Raw genomic sequence first — 21,437 nt, forward strand, 5'->3', positions numbered from 1 at the left:
ATGTACCTGTCTCATGTTTGAGACTAGTTGCATAAAAGTAAACAAATGTCTCAATGACATTGTGCATGTTGCTGGGACATTTTCTCAAAAATTAAATAAATTGTACTTCTTTTTGCTATTCTATTATTTAGTTTTTACACAAACACCTTACTGTGTTAAAAATCTGGTTGAATGATATATGTTATATGCCGGTACTCTTAAATCCCCTCTCTCTCAGTAACGCACACATCCAGTACTTTGAAGGCTGATGAAAAAAGAAAGACTGCGTGTGATGTTGGTGTTTTCTTTCTCCTTGGGAATGGAGTGAAGGTCGAGTCACTATGGCATTTGTATGTGTGTGTATTTGCGCCTCCGTGTGTGTTTGTGGGAGCACCAGTTGACAGGACAAATTTGCGGCTCGTTATGAAGCTGTGGCTTTTCACACAGCAATAAAGAAGGTGTAGTTTTGTGTGTGTGCGTGCATGTGTGTGTAGTTTTGTGTGTGTGTGTGGGGGGGGAGAGTCGGCAGAGGGAGAGCAACTGAGAACATATGAGTACAATATGCTGTAGAATAAAAAAAGAAACTATGTCCAATGTATGTGTGTGACAGTAACATGGTTTGTACAGTATTACTCTGCTGGAGTGCTGTGCATGTGTGTGTGCCAAAAATCCTCCTGCAAGCAGACTATTGTAAGTGTGTGTGTGTGTGTGTGTGTGTGTGTGTGTGTGTGTGTGTGTGTGTGCGCGCGCATAGTCTAAGGTGTGAGGTAGCTGGCCGGATGATCACCCACTTCCCATCCCCTGTGAGGGTAACACCACACTGCTGACCCAGACACATGCACCGCCAGACACACACACACATATAGTCACAAGCGCTCACACTTCGACAACTTGAGGAGAAATGCAGCTTTTTTGGCAAAGTTAGCTTCACAGCTACTATATAGGGTGGTGGGTGGGCTAGATGGCAGTGAGAGTTTCGCTCACAGTGTTAGGGAAAAGATCCACCACCTTTCATTCTCACACATGCCCAGTTGTCTTTGAGCAAACTTTTGCAGCTAGATTTAACAATGCACTTTGCTTTCTTTTGTACCCCACCCCAATACAGAAACACACCTAGTCAATAGTATCAACAAAATTACTTTTTTTTTCCCTACTGTGCAGTTATCAAACTACAGAGTGTGAATTTTATTATGTCACTTAAAATCATTTTAATGATCAAGAGGTTTTTTATGCCAGTGTTATGTTGTGTATTGATTTTTTTTTTGTCTTTGCATGTTACTGTGAACCGTATCTTTTTAGTTATAAAAAAAGTGAGATTTCTTTGTTTTTCTTCTCTTTTTAATAAACAGATGCCATCCTTGTGCATGTGATCCAGTGGGGAGCATCAATGGTTCGTGCCATCCGGACACAGGGATCTGTGCATGTAAGCTGTTGGTAACTGGAGATAAATGTGATTTATGTCAACTTGGGGCAAGTCATTTCGATCCTGGGAACCACTTTGGCTGCACTAAAGGTCTGTTTTACGTGTTAATAAACACACACACCAGAGCACCAACATGCCAGTAATCAGCCAGTAATCCTCAGTACATCAGTGTGAAAGTTAACATAGTACTTTTTCTAAGTTTTAATTTGTATTTTGTGTGTTTATTTATATACTTGTTTTTGTCTCTTTCTGGGCAGCACCCTCCCAGCAGCCTGCACCAGTAGGTGTTGCACTCAGTTACTCATCTATTCGTCTTTCTTGGCATCCACCGGACTCCCCAAACTCTCACATACTCAACTACACACTCATTAGGGATGGACAGTCAGTGCATACTGTCCAAAGTCGCTATCCTTTTAGTATGTATCGACACAGCGTATCACACACATATAAATATTCTTTGGTCTTTCTCCTCCCTAAATTAATTTCCTACCTATTCCTTTGTTCTTTCCATTTTAAGGCCCTGAATCTTTTGAAGACATTAGTCTGTCTTCCTTCACCAACTACTCTTACTGGCTTATAACAGCTAACGTAGCTGGTGCGACAACAAGTGCATCAGCTTCATATCGAACTTTAGGTGCACCACCTGAAGCAGACCAGCTCCATTTAAATCTTGTGGGAAGACCAGGTCCAACTAGTGCTAGCTTTAACTGGAGCACACCACGAAATGTTACAGGCCCAGTGGAGAGGTAAGTAAAAAGGGAAAAGAGGGAGGTGTGGTTAAAGACTTAGAGGCATACCGCTTAGGATGGAAAAGAAACATATGAGTCTTTAAATGCACAAACCATTTTCAGCTGTCACAAATGTGGTAGGAGAAACTGGGATGTGATGTGCACCAGCAGCCTGCTTCCATAGCTTTAAATCACTGTCTTTATTTTGAACCAGTGACCGTACAGTTTACGTGGTATGCATCTTATCCTGTAGGCCTCTGTGATGTTCTAGCACTAGTTTTAACTGAAAGATGTTGAGTGATTGTGAGCAATGAAGAAATACAAACAAAAAGAAATACTTATTACAATTGTTGTCACACATAGGTTTGTGTTATCCTCCATGGAGTCATCCAGTGACGCAGAGCCTTCCATTCACTACACAGGCTTATCTACAGAAGCTGTGTCAAGTGGTTTAAAACCCTTCACCCAATATACTGTAATACTAGAGGTAGGTATGACAAATGTCCACTGTTTATGGCACAACTGAGTACAAAGATATGTATTAATCAGCAACAATGTTACAACCACCTGACTAATGTGGTGTAGGTCCTCCTCATGTTCCCAAAAAAGGTCTAAACTGTGATGCAATCCCATATGTCCCATTGTATCAGGCAACTAGTCCTGTAACTTTGGAGTTGAGGCACCCAATGATTAGACTCCTTGAACTCTTTGTCCTGTCCTATTTTATTACCCTGCTGTAAAAAAAACAATCAGAAAACAACATTTCCAAAAGGGGTATTCATAGAACCCAGTCATTAGGGATTGGTTTTACAAAACCTTTGAAAACTTTTCAATTCAATTCAGTTTTATTTAAATAGTGCCGAATCACAACAACAGTTGTCTCAAGGCACTTTACATTGTAATGTAAAGACCGTACAATAATACAAAAAAACAGAGAAAAACCCATTTTACCCCCTATGAGCAAGCGCTTTGGCGATAGTGGGAGGGAAAACCTCCCTTTTGACAGGAAGACACCTCCAGCCGAACCAGGCTCAGGGAGGGGCAGCTATCTGCTACATCTGCTTCACATTTCTTTGCTCTCAATTATGAGCACCTTTTTCCCTTTTTATGTTGAGTGTCACTGGTTAATCAGTTTTTGTGAAGCAGTCTGCATTAAACTAAACAAGAAACAGGTGTAACCTTAGAAACCAGTTATTGTTGTGAAACTGGCCCCCGATTTTGCTACCTTCTTCCATTTTCATTATTCTTTTAAGATACTTACATGCCTGTAATGGTGCTTTCGGTGGGACAGCGTTCTGACACCATTCTGTCTTAGCCAGTATTAAGGGTTTCTGTCATTTGTGCAGTTCCTCTGTGAGATTGAACCACTTATGTCAGCCTTTACTTCACACGTGAATCAATGGGACTTCTATGCCAGTAACATAGTCACTGGTTCATCAGTTGGAGCACCATAGTAGTTACTACACACTGCATTTACGGACCACCACACAAGGCTTGCTATTTAAATATACTCTTTCCCAGAGCCATCACAGTTGTTCACCCATCTGTGTTTTTAATGTTGTGGCTGATGGTAGCTATAGCTTTAAAATAATATAGAAAGTAAGCTTGAACTACTTTTTAAAAATATTTATATTTACGTATTTACATTATTTACGGACTAAAAAATGACAATGAAAACTGTTTAACCTTTTCAACAGGCGTGTTCTTCTGGGGGGTGCACTTCTAGCCCACCACTGTCTCTTCTGACAGCCTCTGCCCCCCCACAAAACCAGCCCCCTCCTAGAATCACTGCCATAGGACCTCATGCTCTGCATGCTTCTTGGGAGCCCCCCAGTAAGCCTAATGGTATGACCACAAATATACACACTTGTATGGTAATCTCATCTAATGTGTAATACTAACCTTTCTGCTTTTTATCCATTTTACATTATTCCTTGTTCTTCTGTCACACCAACTCTCTTCTTGTACTCTTTCACTTTATCTATAACTCTTCTCTGTGATCTTCTCTTGTCCATCCTGGTCACTCCCAACGTAACCCTTAGCATTCTGCTGCAGTATCACTGTCTACATACCATGCATCATAGAAGGTCTCACTGCCAAGAAAAAAAAATGCTTATAGCTTTGCAATTAAGAATACAATATGTTTATTTTAAGTAAATAACAATTGCATTATAATGTTAATGCCTGTTTCAAAATTAATAATACAGTAGAATAAATGACACACATTTTGTACATGAAACACTTACCTAGTGGCAAAGCTTCAGGGCTGTGTCATTCAAGACACATGAGAGTCAACTTAAACCAACACACACACACACACAAATGCACACACACACACAGAAATACACACTGAACTGGAACTGCCTTTTGTAAATCCAGAGAGCTTTGTATTGGCTCTAAGGCTCAATGTAAAACAAAGCCCTCTAACCTGGGTTTCTCTCTGCCTGTCTCTTTTTTCCCTCCCCATCTGTTGATCTATTTCCCTCGCAGTGTCATATAAAGCTCACTTAATATGGTTTTGTGTGTCATTTCATTGTCATTAGTTAATCATTTAGCATCCTTCTCACCTCTCCATTTTGATTTTGCTCTCTGTCCTTATCAGGCAATCTTTATGTTAGTTCTCCATTTCAGTCGTCCCAGCTCCGTGCATTCAAAGTGAAGCATTCAATGAGAAGTCAAGTTAAAGTAACCCTTTTATAATACGGCTATTCTTGCCTGGGTGGTCAGTGCTTCTGTGAAAATAATAAGAAACTGAAGTGGTGTTTGGGTGGAAATGATCAGTTTTAAAATGCACACATCTGGCTACACCAGTTTTTGTTTTTCCTCATTGAGTGGAGGGACAGACATCATAACGTGTATCTGGTTAGCAGTATTGCTGAGACCTGCTCAGTACTTATTTGCAAATGTGGAGCCTCTCCACAATGGTGGGTTTGTACCTTATTTTTTGCTGTGTAACATGTCTTCTGCTTTTTGGCACTTTTTGCACAAGTTTTTCATTTTCATTTAATTTTATAATTGTATATAAGCTTGTAATTTTTTCAATGAACTTGGAGAGTAAATACTGCTAAAGAATGAATATATCTATTATAGATTTTCTATTTTCCAACATTTAATGATCTACTAGTGATGCAGAGGGATTTTCAGTAAAGTTATTAGGAGTTCCAGAGAGTAGTTTGATTGGCTAAGGATAGTTAACTGTTGTTAAGATTTCTATTAAGATTTCTAATAAACTAAATTTGTTGCAGTTGTAGAAGCTACACTTTTTATATAATACATAATACCTAATCATTTATAGTATAAAGAATAAAGACCTACGTGACATCAAAGAACAGTAAAGGAAAGAAGTAAGAGCATGTTAAGCACAGGGCAAACAAAGCTGCCAAAACAGGAATTTGCATTACCGTATTTGTTTTTATTTATAATTTATATTTCTATCATTTGAAGTGTTATTTTATAACCACAACAAATGAAAACCTTTAATCGTACACAGAAGATTTGTAGATTTCTTACTTGTTTTCATGGTGCTCTCTCCTCCTTTTAACACATTTCTTTTTTTTTGATTTTAACAAGTCGTCAACAAAACTGCATTGCATCCATTACTACTTACTAATTGTATTCTATGTTGTTGTTTTTTACTTCAACATTTTTAGTAATCAGGATATGAATTTTAAAGGACTATTGTTACTATTACTGACAATAACTAAAGTGTTGTATTAGGGCACAAATAAACTGCAGACAGTATTCTCCTAACAAACCCTGCAGCTGCAGCTGTTGCTTTCCTTCTTTAATTTCCTAAATAATTGTTTCGGTGAAGAGCTTTTGTTTTAGCAGACATCAGAGGTAATCTCAGAGACTGATTTAACATTTGTTTTCTTTTTGTACAGGTGTTATCACAAAGTATGAGGTCTTTCTCCGTGGGCCAGTGGAGTCACAGAGTCTTGCTATTGAAAAGAGAGTGTTTTTCAGCTCTGGTTGGCTGGATCTAAGTGTCTCCTTAAGTTCCAACATAGCCAATAAAAGCATAATGCCACCCCCTGAGACCAGTACTAATGTAACTGGTCTAGAGGCTTTTTCAACATACCAGATGAGAGTTGTAAGCACCAATATTGCAGGAAGTTGTACATCTGGGTGGACCTCAGCACGCACCATGGAGGGAGGTTTGTATATCTCGTGTTCATGATTTCAACAGCTGACTTTTACTCACTAGGTGTATTTACAGTAATTAAGGAATCAGGGAAATAACCAAGTAAAATCTAGTTAGGCACTGTAGCTGTGTGAAACAAAAGCCTTCAGTGGTTAATGTTTTCTGGGCAATTATCAGAAAGGGGCTTGCCCAAAGATGGCAGTTCCATTTCAGTGTTAAAGGGCTGACTTTTATCCAGCTGGCAACCATCAATGACTCAGTGGTGTGTCCAATATGGATTTTTTAAGCTAGGTTTTCCTTTCATGGCCTTCCATGGCTGAATCAGAAAAATCCGATTGTGTATTACACCTATATTCAGACAAAATGATTTGCATTCAGACACTCCAAAGAGCTTGCTTAAAATTTAAATGAGTTAAATTTTTAACTTATGATGTTAAATTAAAGCCTGTCAATAACTGATGGACCCCAGATCTAAAAACAAATTGGAATTGAGTGACATTTTGGTTAAAATGTAGCTACACACCAGATGCCATTGCTGTTGGTTAAATAATCTTTTGTACTATATTAAAATTAGTGAGTATTTGTGAGATAGATTGTAGAAAAAGAAAGCAGGGAAGGAAGGAGGAAAGAAAAACTGCGTGTGGGGGAGGGGAAACTCATTAAGGTATTTGAATTTCAAAGGGATGATATGGCTCATTAGGACTAAATGATTGCCTCCAACGTCACTCTAAGCTATGTGTCTGGATAACAAGCATATGATAACACCATTTTGAATGTGGGATGTGTGTCAGTGCTGGTGCACGTACGTGTGCCGAGTTAGAAAGAAAGAATATGACTGTGGTTATGTCTACCATGAATCACATTTCACAGTATATTTCACAGTTAGATGGCATCAACAGTAGAATAAAGAATCCTTCTCTCTAATCTGTCATGTAATAGTGGCTATCACAACCGTAGAATTATGAAATACTTAAATCCATTAAGACCACATAATATCCACTAACCTCTCTGAATATGTCTTTTTGTTAGAATTTGTATTTATTTATTTTTTAATTTTTTTATGTGGTAGTCAAAGAAAAAAATCACCAAGTTATTAAGAAATGAAAAATGAATTTTGCAGGTTCAGCCGACACATTTTAGGTTAAACTGTCAGACGCACATCTTTGTTAGACTCACTGGCTGATACTCAAAGTGGTGAAATTAATGTGGAGCCAAATTTAATAATCTACTAAGACAGAGAGAATACAGTCAATGTTTTGAATCTGTTCTCACTTTTCTGATAAGTTATGAGATGACTTACCTGTTTGCTAATACCAAATGAAGATGAGACAGAGAACTTACAGAAGTTCATGTGAGGCAGCAGTGCTAACCCCTGCATCACTGTGCCACTTCAAGAGTTGGCTTAATAAACATAAAAAGCTGATAATGAATACCTAAAAGTGACTTTAGAAGCAAACCTAAAATTAGATAACAAGTGATATAAGTTGGGGCTTGATTTGTTAAGAACAGAAACACAAAGCCAAGGTGTTTATAAAACACTTATTCCTGATCTTACAAACAAAGACATAACTATAACCAAACACCAGCACTAATTACACATAAAATAAAAGAAGCAGTAAATGAATGAATGAATTACTAAAAAAGCAGTAGTTGCACAGAAAATATACATCCTATCAATAAAGGTAAATAACCATCATGTCAGAAGCGGTTTGGAATTGTATTTGTACTGATATAATACAGAACAAGGTTAGTTACCATTTGCATGTCTGAGAGGCAAAATCATAAATTTTTCAAAACCATCTTGAGGAGGACAGACCTTTGACCTTTGTTATCCTGGAGTGTTATGTTCTCCATGTTTGTTGGGAAAGTGATGCAACAGTGTATTTAAACTTTAAACACAAACTTGAAAATTAATATTTACTATGGCCACCTTTATTTCTCAAAGCAGCCTGAGCTCTCTTAGGTAACGTCCTTGTTATTTCTTGAAGTAAACTTCAGGAATTGCTTTCCAGGCTTCTTGAAGGACTTTCCAAAGTTCTTCTTTGGATGTTGGCAGCTTTTTGTTCCGTTCTCTATCATGATGATCCCACACTGCTTCATTAATGTTGAGGTCCAGGCTCTGGGGAGGCCAGTCCATGACTGATAGTATTCCACTGTGTGTTTTTCTAGGCAGGCATGCTTTTACAGCATTGGCTGTGTTTGGGATCATTGTCATACTAAAAAATGAAGCATTTGCCAATCAGAGGCTTTCCAGATGGTATTGCATGCTTGATCAAAATCTGATGGTACTTTTCTGCATTCAGCACCACTGACTGGATTGCAGCCCCAGACCATGACAGAACCCAGGCTTATCGCCAAGATTCTGATTTTGGATGGGCTAGAGTAATTTGGGCTTTTAATTAAGGTAGTTAATGTTTTTAATACTACTGATTCTATTTATTACAAGCAGGTACATGTATGTGTATAAATTAAGAAAATATTGCTTGATCTTGATTATAATTTTTCATGGGTTTTATATATAGCAAGATAGCCTATCCAATCATTTAAACAGAAATCCAGTTGTAATAAGATAAAAAAAATATTTGAATGATTACTGTCATATAAAGAAGAGAGAAACAAGGAGAGGACAAAAGAGACTATTGAGTGAGCTACAGTACATTGACTCAAAGGGAGCAGTACACTGTGTTGTAATTTTCAGCACTAACCACGATGTACTTGCTCAGATTTAAAAGATGTTGGGCAGTGTGAAATAGCCATTGCGATTCATCAGAATTTATCTACAATAACTCTATAAGTGCTGTCTATTAACCCCCCCCACACAGATTTTTTTTTTTTTATAGATTCAACTAAAGAAATTGGACAAATTATGTCTTTTGTGACAGGCTCCTTGTAACAGAGTGTCTAAAGATACTTTTTATATATTGGGTTATGTTTAGCTAAGTTGCCTACCTGTGTAGACACAACTCTGGTTCATCCCTTCAGTTAGGTGCCTTTTTATGATTGAATCAGGTCATTGTTAAGTGGGTTAGAAACGAGAAATACTCCTATGAAAATGGTCCTGTGCAAGAACCATTTTCTGAAAATTAGTGAAAAATTAGTGAAAATTAGTGAAAAAAAAACCCACTTGAAACTGTACTTAGTGTCTGCTGTGCTGCAAATTGCTGACTTGCTAACTATTTACCCTGCTGTAAAAATATTTTTTTGCTTTGCTGACTTTGTTTTCAGTTTGTTACAAGTTTGTAAGCTACATGAGGAGAAATTAGCAGGAAAGAGCTGTTGTTCAGAGACCAGGTTGCGGTCTTCCTCGGTGTAAATGTCTCTGATTAAAACCTTTATAATGCTGCTTTATACATAATTTTGGCTGCATTGAAATTAAATCTGTATGCAGATAGACAAATGCTTAATCTACAGACCCCCTGAAAAGTCACAACGTGTATTAGAGTGTTAGCTTGCAATCAGATTTACTATACCCTGTAATAACTTGTGTGTTAGCTTAGGATATGCTTATGCTCTTTGTGATCTCTGTAAATAGCTGATCTGTGGCATGGAGGTCTGATAATGAAAACGGTGCAATATGTGTTTCCAGTGCCAGAGTTTATGGCTCCTCCAGAAGTGTCCGCACTGTCGTCTACCAGTCTTAAAGTAACCTGGAGCACTGCTGAATACCACGGGGTCATCGCCAGAGGACAGGTGACAGAATATCGGGTCAACCTGCTAACTGAACAGACCAACAATCCATATGCCCCTCCAGTTATTAGTCAGGTAAGCACATTCACACATAAAATTGGAAATAATTGCCAGGACAACCTACCAAAAAAAAGAGCTTACCTGGCAGAAATGTAATATACAGCAAATGACATTTATTTTGAAGATAAATGCTTTCGTATTAGGTCATTTTCACTAACTTTTCACAATGTAGGAATTTTCTAAAAACAAAACAAAATGGGATAGTCTCGTTGCTTTCTTCTGTTTCTGTTTTTATATTCCTTGTCCCTGTGTTTTGCAGGCGTTGCATAGAGTGGGCCCATCATCCCATCCAGTTTACGTAGTGAAAGGATTGAAACCTTATCATGTGTACAACTTCACTGTCACACTCTGCACAAAAGCAGGTTGCATTACCAGTCTGCCAAGCACTGGATGGACCTTACCAGCAGGTAGAGCATAAAGATTTATGCAAAACACACACAGACATAAACAAATGCACGCTTCTCGGCAATAATGAAATACTGATAGTTCCCAAATATTGTCTTTTTAAAGTATAATAGTAGTTATTTTACATAGTGTGGTGTTTGCATAACAACTGCAAAACAAACCTCTGACATATGCACACACAAACAGACACACACACACCCAAAAGCACTCAGTCAGTCATCGGGTACTTGAGTGGCGACAGCATTGGTCATGTTAACTAGGGGGGATATTCATGGTGCACGGCAGTAAAAACAATTTACTGTTAATTACAAGGAGAAAAATGTGGCGTAGCACACACTTCCTGCTGGCCATGAATCAAACACACACAGAATTACAGAAACACATATACAATCCCTCTCGCTCTTCTGTGGATTTATAACCTTTATGGAAGTAGGATGAATTAGCTATGTTTAATAACTCAGGCACAAATCTCTGGTGCCTAGATGAGCACTAATTGATCAGTGGACGGTGACATGGACACACACAGAATTCTGATTTAATGTCTTTTTCTGTCTGTCTTGATAGTCTGTTGCTTTCTCGGCCCCCCCTCCCTGTCCATCTTTCACTTGCTATCTGCTGGGCTCTTTCACTCACACACAAATAGCACATGGCAGCAGAGGAACATGAATCACTCTGAAATATACATATTGCACTCAGAGGCGCACTTGACCGTGCAACACACTTTTCCATCTGTTCACTCACGGTGTCTACGCTTGCTGCTCATGTTATGTTTTTGTCTTTTTTGTTTTGTTTATCTCTTTAGGTAAATAGACAATGGGCGCGCAGAGTTGTAAAACAAAAACCTTTCATCTATAAATACTTGCTCAGGGAATTCAGCTTTTGAACATATTCTGAACAGCTACATCTGTTGACATAGGGAATATTTTCATTTCATACAATTCTCAAAAAGTCATTCCTTGTGTTTATTGTGATGAATGATGCTTCATATTGTAATTGGTGGACTTTTTAAATGTATTTTTAATGGCTACATCTGTTGACACAGCGACAATGTTTATTTTAAGTGATTCCAAAGACTTCTCTTGACTGTAATACAGTACAGTTCAATATGGCTTATTGTACCCAGTTGACTTTTTGAATGTATTTTTAACAGCCACATCTGTTGCCACCGTTTTGTTTCATCCAACGCCAAAGATGTCTCTTGTTTCAACTATAAGAAATGATAATGGCATATGCCGTTTAGCAGATTTTTTTTTTAATCCCAAAACAATTTGCATAGCGTTTGCTCCTCCACTGGGTGTTAAGCTTCTGCTGCATCAGATCACTTTTTCTTCTTTCAGTTTAGCAATAATCTTTGCACTTGACAAAAAATATTTAACAATAATCTTTAAGACCTCAATCTAACATGCACTGGGCGAATACTGTTACATTCCTTTATAAAAACATGGTAGCATATCAGTAGGGAGTTGTAATTAGAAGAATTATACAAATTCTGAAAAGCTGCTGGCTTCTTTTTATTTTTGTTTGGTTTTACTTCATATGCATCTGTTGGAAAAGCCTCTTTTTGCATGCTGTTGTTAGTTGTCTACAGTTATGTACTTTTTGGACCACTAATAACCCCATTAGAAGTCTACTGCCAAAATAAAGAGGTTTTTATAAGGCTGATGGGGTATTGTCGTCAAACATATGGACACCCACGTTTGTCAATATGATAACTTGAGAATGAGGCAGCGTAGGATTTTGGTAGGTGCAGCTACTAAAAGTCTTGAATGAGTTCAAGTCAGAGTGACCTTAACCTCAAGGTCAGAGGTCAAGTTTTCTGAAAATCTTGTGAACACAATAAATTGAGAAAGATGCCATCTAGGATTTTCTAATTGATACTATAGGTAGATCTAATAAAAATCTCAGACAAGTTCAAATCTCAGTGACCTCAAGGTCAGAGGTCAACTTTTCTGAAAATCACCTAGAATTTTTAAATTTATGTCATAGGTGCTGGAGAGGCTGGGGGCTAGCACTTTTTTATTAATCTTTTTTTTCGTCATTGGAGCTCTTTCCCAGCCTGTAAAATCTGGATTGACTCATTGCTTTTTGCTCTTCTTCTTGTTTCCCCCTGCAGAGACATCTTAAAATTTGCCCTTCTAATAAAGAAGTGCCTCTTTGGCTACAGCACAATTAATAAAAACCCTTCCTGTTTGGGACACCAAACTGTTTGTTGACTGAAACCTTCTTTAGTCAACAAAAAGGTCTCCAGCTTTTCTCTTGCAAGCTGAATGAAAGGAACATGACCTGAAAAAACCTCTGTAGTAGAAATATCTTCACATTCAGTGGTACTCCTCATAAGGTGTACTTGAGCATGATACAGATGCTCTGATAAATCTTCCACACATGACGCTGGGCCATTAGAGCCAGCTACCATCTGCTGTAAGTGAACAGACAGCATCTGTGAATCCACCGGAGTTACACCGAAGCACATGACTAAACATTAGCGCGCACACTGAGACAGACGTAACGACTCAAGGAAAGAGGTCTCCTGTCCACCTGTGTTGATGCATTTGCAATTGTTTCAGTGTGTGTGTATCTTCCCACAAAGTTATTGATCACAAAGTAAAGTGAGTGGCTAATCAGGGTCTGATGGTGATGTTTTATGTATCCTACATCCATAAAGTCTTGTTCTACAAGACATGCACACAGAGACACATACACACACGTGCACTCACACTGTAACACCACTCAACAGAACAGGAACTTTATTGATTTACGCATAATTGGCCTGAGGCCCTTCTTGAGAAGAGAAATATGCATGGCAAGGGATCTCCATGTCAATAAGTGGTGTGCTTATGTGCGTGGTGTAACTGTATGCTAAGAGCCTGTTAAGACATGTCAGTTGCTGTAAAAACAGGAAACACACACACGCGCGTGCACGCACACGCACAATTGCTCCTGGGAGCTGGCCCATGATTTAGCTGCTTCATTACCATGTCGGCAGCTAAAATTAACCTTTCTGTTGGACTGTTAACCTTGTGTGTGTATGTGTGGTGTGTTTTTCCGTATACTCATAATAAAGCTAGTGGGTTTTGTCAAACTTGATGTGTCATAATGTTAAGTTAATTTCACTAAATGAACAAGCAGATACAATAAATGAATACGTGACATGCAGAAAATATACAACCAGATTGTACAATCAGCCTGGTCAGTAAGAAGGAAACTGTTTTTCATGATTCAAACATGAACACACACTCAAACTCTATCAACAACGATAACACTATCCTATAGTTCTGTCACATTTGAAATGTTTTTCTCTAATATGGACATCTGTGTCCAGGTTTTATTGTGTTTTAGACTTGTGTCGAAATACAACCCGGTCATTGCTGGGAACTAATATTAATTTATGCTAGTAGATATTATCCCCAGTAATGCAATAACTGATTAAGTGATCAAAGAACATAAGCTACTGGATGACATTTGACATGTTGGTGCACAAATAGAGAGGGCATGTTAACTGGCTGCCACCTCTAACCTGCCTGTTAAACACACATTTCAAGAAGAAGAAACATGGGTCATATATAAGGAGGAAGGTGCATTCAGGTAGATTATGTCTACATTATCTGGGGGAAATGTAGCTAGGCAGCATCAGATGTTAGTCTATATGATGGCTCTAGGTATCAAGAAGAGGAAGCGAGTGAATGCAGAGGAAGAATGTCGTTTAAAGTTTGGCGAGTAGTTGATACAGGCTCTGTGTGGTAAGGAAGAGTCACCAGATGACAAAGAAAGTATAGTCAGGGGTGCACATAAGTGGTCCGCAGGTGCACATGTGCTGTCAAAATAAAAGACGTGGACCAGATAAGAAGTTGCAATGCGCATTTGCATACATACGCAAACGTATGGGGTGGCTGTAGCTCAGGTGGCAGAGCAGGTCAGCCACTAATCAGAAGGTCGGTGGTTCGATCCCAGGCTGCCTCCTGGCTGCATGCCAAATATCCTTGGGCAAGATACTAACCTTGTTTGCCTACTGGTGGTGTCAGAGGGCCCGGTGGCGCCAGTGTCCGGCAGCCTTGCCTCTGTCAGTGCGCCCCAGGGCAGCTGTGGCTACAATGTAGCTTGCCATCGCCAGTGTTGAATGTGTGTGTGAATGGGTGAATGACTGAATGTAGTGTAAAGCGCTTTGGGGTCCTTAGGGACTGAGTAAAGCGCTATACAAATGCAGGCCAGTCCATTTACATACGATTTTCTGGAGGAGGACAGACATAGACATAGACATTAGAACTAGGGCTGGGTATCGTCACTGATTTCTAGAATCGATTCAATTCCGATTCCCAAGGTCCCGAATCGATTCGATCAACGATTCGAATCTGGGAAATTTTGACAGTCAGAAATATTATAATTCAGATCAGTACATTTACATATTTTTGTATCTATAAAAAGGAAGCTGACACATTATCAAAGGTGTAAGCATCACAGCAGATGCCTTTGTGTCAAAGTAGCTGAAGATAAAACACAGAAAAACATGAAGGCGATCTTCCTGGCCTGGGATTTTATAAAAATATTCTGCAGTACATCAAAAAGGAAAGAAAACCATTAATCAATACATGAACATTACCTCTGAAGTTACAGGTTTTATTAGAGACACGGCTAAGCGTTTTGCATTTTGCATAATTTTAGAAAGTTTAAATTTGTTCAGTATTGAACGGCAGAAATTAGGTTTTCTTCTCGGAAGTATATAAAACGAAAAAAAACGTCAGCTAACAGCGCTGTAAACAACGGTAGACTTGTGCCTAACAAGCAAGCGAATAATGCAGAAAACAGTACAGAGAGAGAGGGGGGGGGAGGAGGGAGCGAGAGAGAGAGAGCGCGCGAGAGAGAGCTGTGCAGCGTGGTCGAAGCAAAACAGTAAAAGTAAGAGTGAATACATGACGATGTTTATGTGAAGCGTAGTTTGGATCTTCTTTTGCTGCTGGTTCGGTCAATATTGTTTGGAGAGACATCAAACTAACAGCTTTAGAATCAGCGCATAAAGGGCGAGAACACAAAGCGCGGACCCGCCGACAGATCAGAATCAGCGAGCTGTCGGCTTTCAGCCCCGACTGTGAGAAAGGTGACATCTAACTGATTCTGATCTGCGGGTCCGCGCTGTGTGTTTACGTCTTTGTGCAGAATCCGTGTTCCTGCTCTCATTTACTGTCTTAGCTGTTTGGTGGTTGTTGAAATTTTGTGAGATTTCACAAGAGATTCTGGCATTTCGGGCAAAATAAATTTATATTAAAAAATCGATTCAGGATTTTAATGAATCAATTTTACTTATCCAAGCCAGAATCGATTTTAATCGATAAATCGATTATAAAAACCCACCCCTAATTAGAACTCTTAAAGATGTCGAAGAAGCAAGCTCCTTTAAGCAATTACTTTGGTGTTCCTCCACCTCCAAAGAAATGTCAGAAGGAGTCCGAACCGCAAAGGAAGCGCGCATTCTCGGAAAAGCGGTTGCAGGAGGTGAGCTGGCTTCAAACAAATGCCAGCTCACCTCCTGCAACCACCCTTCCAAGAATACATGTTCTGTCAAATGGACAGAAAGGAAACAGAAGACAATGCGATTTGGCAGTGGAATGAGGAAATACAAGAACGTATTCAAATGAAGAGGTTAGCAAAGAAACAGTGGGATAGTCAAGGGGATGAAGAAAGCAGCAGGAGGTGACAAAGGCTTACAGTGGATTGTATGTGAAGCTGGACACTGAAGAAGGAGAAAAAGAACTTTTATACATAACCAGAGAGATTGAGTTGGAAAGCATATACAGCAGATTACTGTGTTGAAGGATAGAAATGTAAATCTATTAATGAGTGACGAGTGTGTCTTGAGAAGACAGAAGATATACTTTGAGGAGCTGATGAATAAAGAAAACAAGAGAAGAGGAAATGGAAAGATCTAAGAGGGAGGGCAGTGGACTTTTTAACAAGATTTTTGAATACAGTGTGTTTGTACAATGTGAATTTTGACAGGATAGCAGCAAGAGTAAAGGGTTTATAAGTTGTGAGACCTGTTATAATGTGTAGTTTGGAGATAGTGACACAAAAAAAGACAAGAAGCCAAACTGGAGGTGGCAGAGTTGAAGATGCAAAAATTTTCATTGGGAGTGAACAAAACGGACAAGGCTAGAAATGAGTATAGACGATGTAGGAGAAGTAGGTTGAGATGGTGTGTATAGAGAAGGGTTAATGGGTATAAAGGTGACTTAAGTGGCTTTGAACGTTGCATGGTTTTTGGTGTCAGAAGGGCTTTTCTGAGTACTGCTAATTTACTTTGATTTTTATGCAAAATAACTTCTTGGATTCACAGAGAATGGTCAGAAAGAGAGAGAATATCCAGTGAGTGGCAGTCATCTGCATGAAAATGCCTTGATGATCCCAGAGGATCATTAAACTTACTTTCATATTGATGTTGTGCTGTTTTGCTGCTAATTAACTTTATTAACATAAAGTTGGTCCTCCTTAGTTGGAGGTGGGCTAAAAAAAAATTGACAGTTGCCACTTTTTGATAAGATATAAGACAGACCAACAATTCACACTTAGAATAATAAGCATGCCTTTTGATTGTGGGAGGAATTACCAGAGCCACAGGGAGAACATGGAAGCTCTGCGCAGAAAGGCAGGCAGATTCAAACCCCTGCATCACTATTCTACCCACTCATATCAAGAAGGAAAATTTATTTACCAACATGGCATACATAAAAATAAATAAATAAATAAATAGTACACCACAGTGTAAAGCAAGGGCCATGTTGTATATGTGTGTGGCACTGACAGTGTTCTAAATGTCACACTAGCTCAATATCAATAGACTGGTAAGCTATCGATTGGCAGTAATTTATGGTTTGATGTGCCAAGATGAGGCGCCAAACAAGCTGTCCACTTTGCTTTTAAGGGCTCTGTTAGAAGTCACACTAAAGATAATCCGCATGGTTGTCACTGAAAGCTAATTTACTCCTACCACGAACCATTTAGACAATTACTGAAACACACCCACACATCTAAAGAGAAACACTACAATGAAAGGACACTTAATGCACACACACACATCTTTCCCATCTCTACACCGGTCTATCACTTGCTATGCTTTTTCCTCCATTCCTATAAATCTGTCCTCCCTATATCAGCTAGTCTCTGGTAGATTTATTTATGTTATGTGTTAAAACTGCTTCTCCAGTACCTTACAGTATGTTTCAAAGGGACATTTAATTTAACACCTTGAGTGAGCGAAGGAAATTAAATTGATCTTCTATTAAATGAAAATGGGACTTTTGTGTAGCCTGAAAGAAATAAGCTTCTACTGAAGGAAAGCCCAATCACACAAGATGTATTTATTCTTAATGTGTTTGAATATTTTTTTTGGGTAAATTAGCTGTGGTTACATAGCTTTTCACGTAGACATTGTTTTGGAAAAAAACAATGTATTACAACACCACAGCTCTGTAGTAAAAGAGCACTGATACTGAATTGGCCTGCCTTCAGTCCAAACCTGCCACCCGTTGAGAACATTTAGTTTAATTAGCAAATAAAAAACTTGACAGAAGATGCCCTGACTGTTGAGCAACTGAAATTCTATATCAAGCAAGAGTGGGAAACCATTTCGCTTTCAAAACCACACCAATTGTCTTCTTCATTATTAAACACTTGGAAAATGTTCAAAGAAGAGGTCCTGCCAAATAAAAATAAGCACACACCTTTTTCAAAATGTTTTGAAAAGTTTCATCATTTACAATACAATGGCTTCATATTTCATTGATTTAACATTCACTTTCTGTTCATCCTTTCCGTTTCTTTACTTTCTGCTTCTCAGCACCTTCAGGACTGTCTTCACCTCGATTATATCCAGAAAATGAAACTACCATTCAGATAGAGTGGGACCCCCCTGCCCAACTTAATGGACCATACCCTCTATATCAGGTAAGAGCACTGCCCTACACTCAATTCAATTCAATTTTATTTATACAGCGCAAAAATCACAACAACAGTAGTGTCAAGGTTCTTTATATTGTATAGTAAAGTCCCCACAATAATACAAAGAAAACAGAGAAAATCCCAACAATCATATGACCCCCTATAAGCAAGCACTTTGGCGACAGTGGGAAGGAAAAACTCCCTTTTAACAGGAAGACACCTCTGGCAGAACCAGGCTCAGGGAGGGGCAGCCATCTGCCACGACCGGTTGGGGGTGATTGGATAAAGACAGGACAAAAAATATGCTGTCGAAGAGAGACAGAGATTAACAATAACTAATAATAAAATACAGAGAGGTTTATAAACACACTCAAGAAGAAGAAGGACTCAGTGCATCATGGGAATCCCACAGCAACCTAGACACATGATCCAACCCTAACTACATGCTTTATCAAAAAGGAAAGTTTTAAGCCTAATCTTAAAAATAGAGAGGGTTTCAGTCTCTCGAATCCAAACTGGAAGCTGGTTCCACAGAAGGGGGACCTAAAGGTTGAATAATATAGGCTCTGACTCCTATTCTACTTTTACATACTCCAGGAACCACAAGTACGCCTGCAGGTCATATGGTACTATGAGGTCATTAAGGGGGTCTGTCTTTGTTTGCAGCTAAACAGAAATTCACAGTAATGAATAACTGTTTTCATCTATTGCCTTGCCTAGACCCATGCTAGCCACAAGCATGACTGTAGATATGGCCTAAATTAAGTTGAAAAGTTGGCACTCGTGTGTGTGGGCTAAAGCTAATGCTACCAGCATGTCAATGTTTTAAAGTCTAAATCATTCCATACTTGAGCAAAGTTAGCTATGATTCTGTGTTTTCTCACTGGCACAGACTGCATTACTTTCTTTTCATGCTGGAAGTGAGAAATAACCCCAGTGTGTGTCTTTGTTTGTCATCTCATCATTCACACTGTGTGTACATAGAAATCACGAGAACTTCCTGCCTGTGATTCCACTGTTTATTCTCTGCCACACAGGTTATGTCTAAAATAGAGGAATAATAGATCTGATACTGAGATTCATGGGAAGTAGTAAGAAAGAGGATCTGTGCCATGTTGAGAGTGCAAGCCCACATGGCCTTAAGTGCTTTAATGCATTTGATATACACATGGTCATCTAAAAACAAAAAAATTCTGCTAAGTTTATTATTTTTGGAAAATTTTAGTATGTGATTTTATACTAAACATAATACAATTTATGACTGCAGTTATAATTTGAGTACTACCACTATGCTAGATACCAGATATTTATAAATTATCATATTTTGTTTTTTTGAGGTGGAAAGGTCAGATGTCTCTCTCTCTGACCCGCAAGATCCAGTTGTCAGAGGAACAAGATTTTCTGGAAACAGTTACTATCAGTTCCCCAGTGACATCCTTCCCAGCAACACCGATTTTACAGGTAAGAAATTATGTTTAGATGAGTGCAGGTGTCTGTCTATTAGTAAATAGACGGTATGTATATGTGCATTTCTGTGTACTGTGCATGGGAGTATGTGACAGGATGTGTACATACGTCCCTGTGTTTTTTAGTGTACACTGACTGCACTGTCTCTTCTTCTCAGTGTTCAAGTGACATTCCTTTAGAATGACTTCCCCAGTCATCTTAAAGGACAATTATCTTTCTGTTTACCAGCATCATTAGAGGGTTGAGCTGCACAGCCAAACATGTTCTGCTTCATCTGAGAACATCACCCAGTCTGACGCTCATAATTAATGACTGCTGATACTAATCAGTGGGATTTGAGCAAGCAAAGCTCTATGATACCACTTGAGATTACTTCACTGTCCCACACAAACCTTTTATCACCAGTAATGTATTTTGAGAATACCTTTCCAAGATATTTTAATACTGTGTCATAAAAAGTAAAGAAAAAAAATCTGTGGCCAAGCAGTTTTTCCTAAATGTATGACATATTTCTGGCTTTGAGTAGATTAAAGTTTTCAAATGTGATTCCCTTTATAATCAAATTTTGCTTGATCTAAAATACCAAAGTACAGTATGTTTGCAGTCCATAAAGTAGGCATCCATGTACTCCACATCTTCCATGTTCATGTTCTGAATCTGAAGTTTTAATAGACTTTGTTATGGAGACATATCATATGAAACACTCAGTGAGCAGGCTGGTGTTGCTTTTGCCTTCACTTCAATAGTAAATAAATAGTAACTCAATCCTAGAAGTAAGCTTAATTATTGTGATTGATCAACAAATTCTGCAATCATTTAACATGAAATTCACATTTCCCACAACATTTAATTTCTTATAATGGTTGATTAGACTACTGTGAGAAGGATGTTCTGTTTAGGCTGTACACATTTGTAAAAATTCAAATATTACAAGCTATTTTAGTTTATATATATATTTTTTTTATTTTGTAATTGCTTGTTCTTTCCATACATATACTAAAAGGATGAGTAGTCTCTAAATGTTATGACTAATGCCGGTGTTAACATAGATGTGGCTGAACACAGTGTAAGTAAAACAATATTTATCAAATATAATTTATAAAGCTCACAGTTCAGACAGGATATTTTAAGTCTATCTCTGGTCTCCTTTTTGACTTCTGCTGCTTTAATTTACTTCCTTAACATGTCATTTTGTGTACTGTTTTATTTTTGCAAACAATTGGTTATTAATATTAATACTGCTTTATTTCATGTTTTTCATGAAAGGCAATTGAATTCTTAAAATACTGAGCGAATGCGCGGTCAGAAAAACCCAACCAACCTGTCTCCTATATTGTTTTTTTGCTTCTTAATTTTACTTACTGAGTCGTGTATTTTTATCCCAAAGCAAGGAATTCAAATTTTTGATCTCATCATTGCTTCTCCAGTACAAAGGTAAATAGATCTCTCTAAATGCTGCCAGCAAATAGATGATGATTTTTTGTTATTGAGGGGCGCTTCTCATCTCCTCTGCTCTCCTCCTTCATAAAGGGTAATGGATCAGACAATCACTTTCAGACCGGATCTATTCTGGACCATCAATGTGTCGGCAGTCCTCAAACCATCGCCCTTTTACAAC

At 38.4% G+C, this 21,437-nt stretch overlaps 1 protein-coding gene across 1 annotated transcript in view; it reads left to right on the forward strand.

The window, feature by feature from the left end:
• The window catches only part of ush2a (Usher syndrome 2A (autosomal recessive, mild)), a 217,576-nt gene that overhangs the window by 63,809 nt on the left and 132,330 nt on the right, over window positions 1–21,437 (forward strand). Inside the window, exons 20-29 of the mRNA XM_087834076.1 lie at window positions 1,329–1,492; window positions 1,660–1,818; window positions 1,920–2,148; window positions 2,494–2,617; window positions 3,828–3,975; window positions 6,015–6,287; window positions 9,861–10,036; window positions 10,281–10,428; window positions 18,252–18,358; window positions 19,690–19,813. Of these exons, the coding sequence (XP_087690202.1) occupies window positions 1,329–1,492; window positions 1,660–1,818; window positions 1,920–2,148; window positions 2,494–2,617; window positions 3,828–3,975; window positions 6,015–6,287; window positions 9,861–10,036; window positions 10,281–10,428; window positions 18,252–18,358; window positions 19,690–19,813 (1,652 nt within the window). The remainder of the gene's footprint in view (window positions 1–1,328; window positions 1,493–1,659; window positions 1,819–1,919; window positions 2,149–2,493; window positions 2,618–3,827; window positions 3,976–6,014; window positions 6,288–9,860; window positions 10,037–10,280; window positions 10,429–18,251; window positions 18,359–19,689; window positions 19,814–21,437) is intronic.

The sequence above is a fragment of the Neolamprologus brichardi genome, chromosome 1, assembly GCF_056152115.1.
Source record: "Neolamprologus brichardi isolate AB-2024 chromosome 1, ASM5615211v1, whole genome shotgun sequence".
In the NCBI taxonomy this organism is placed as follows: domain Eukaryota; kingdom Metazoa; phylum Chordata; class Actinopteri; order Cichliformes; family Cichlidae; genus Neolamprologus; species Neolamprologus brichardi.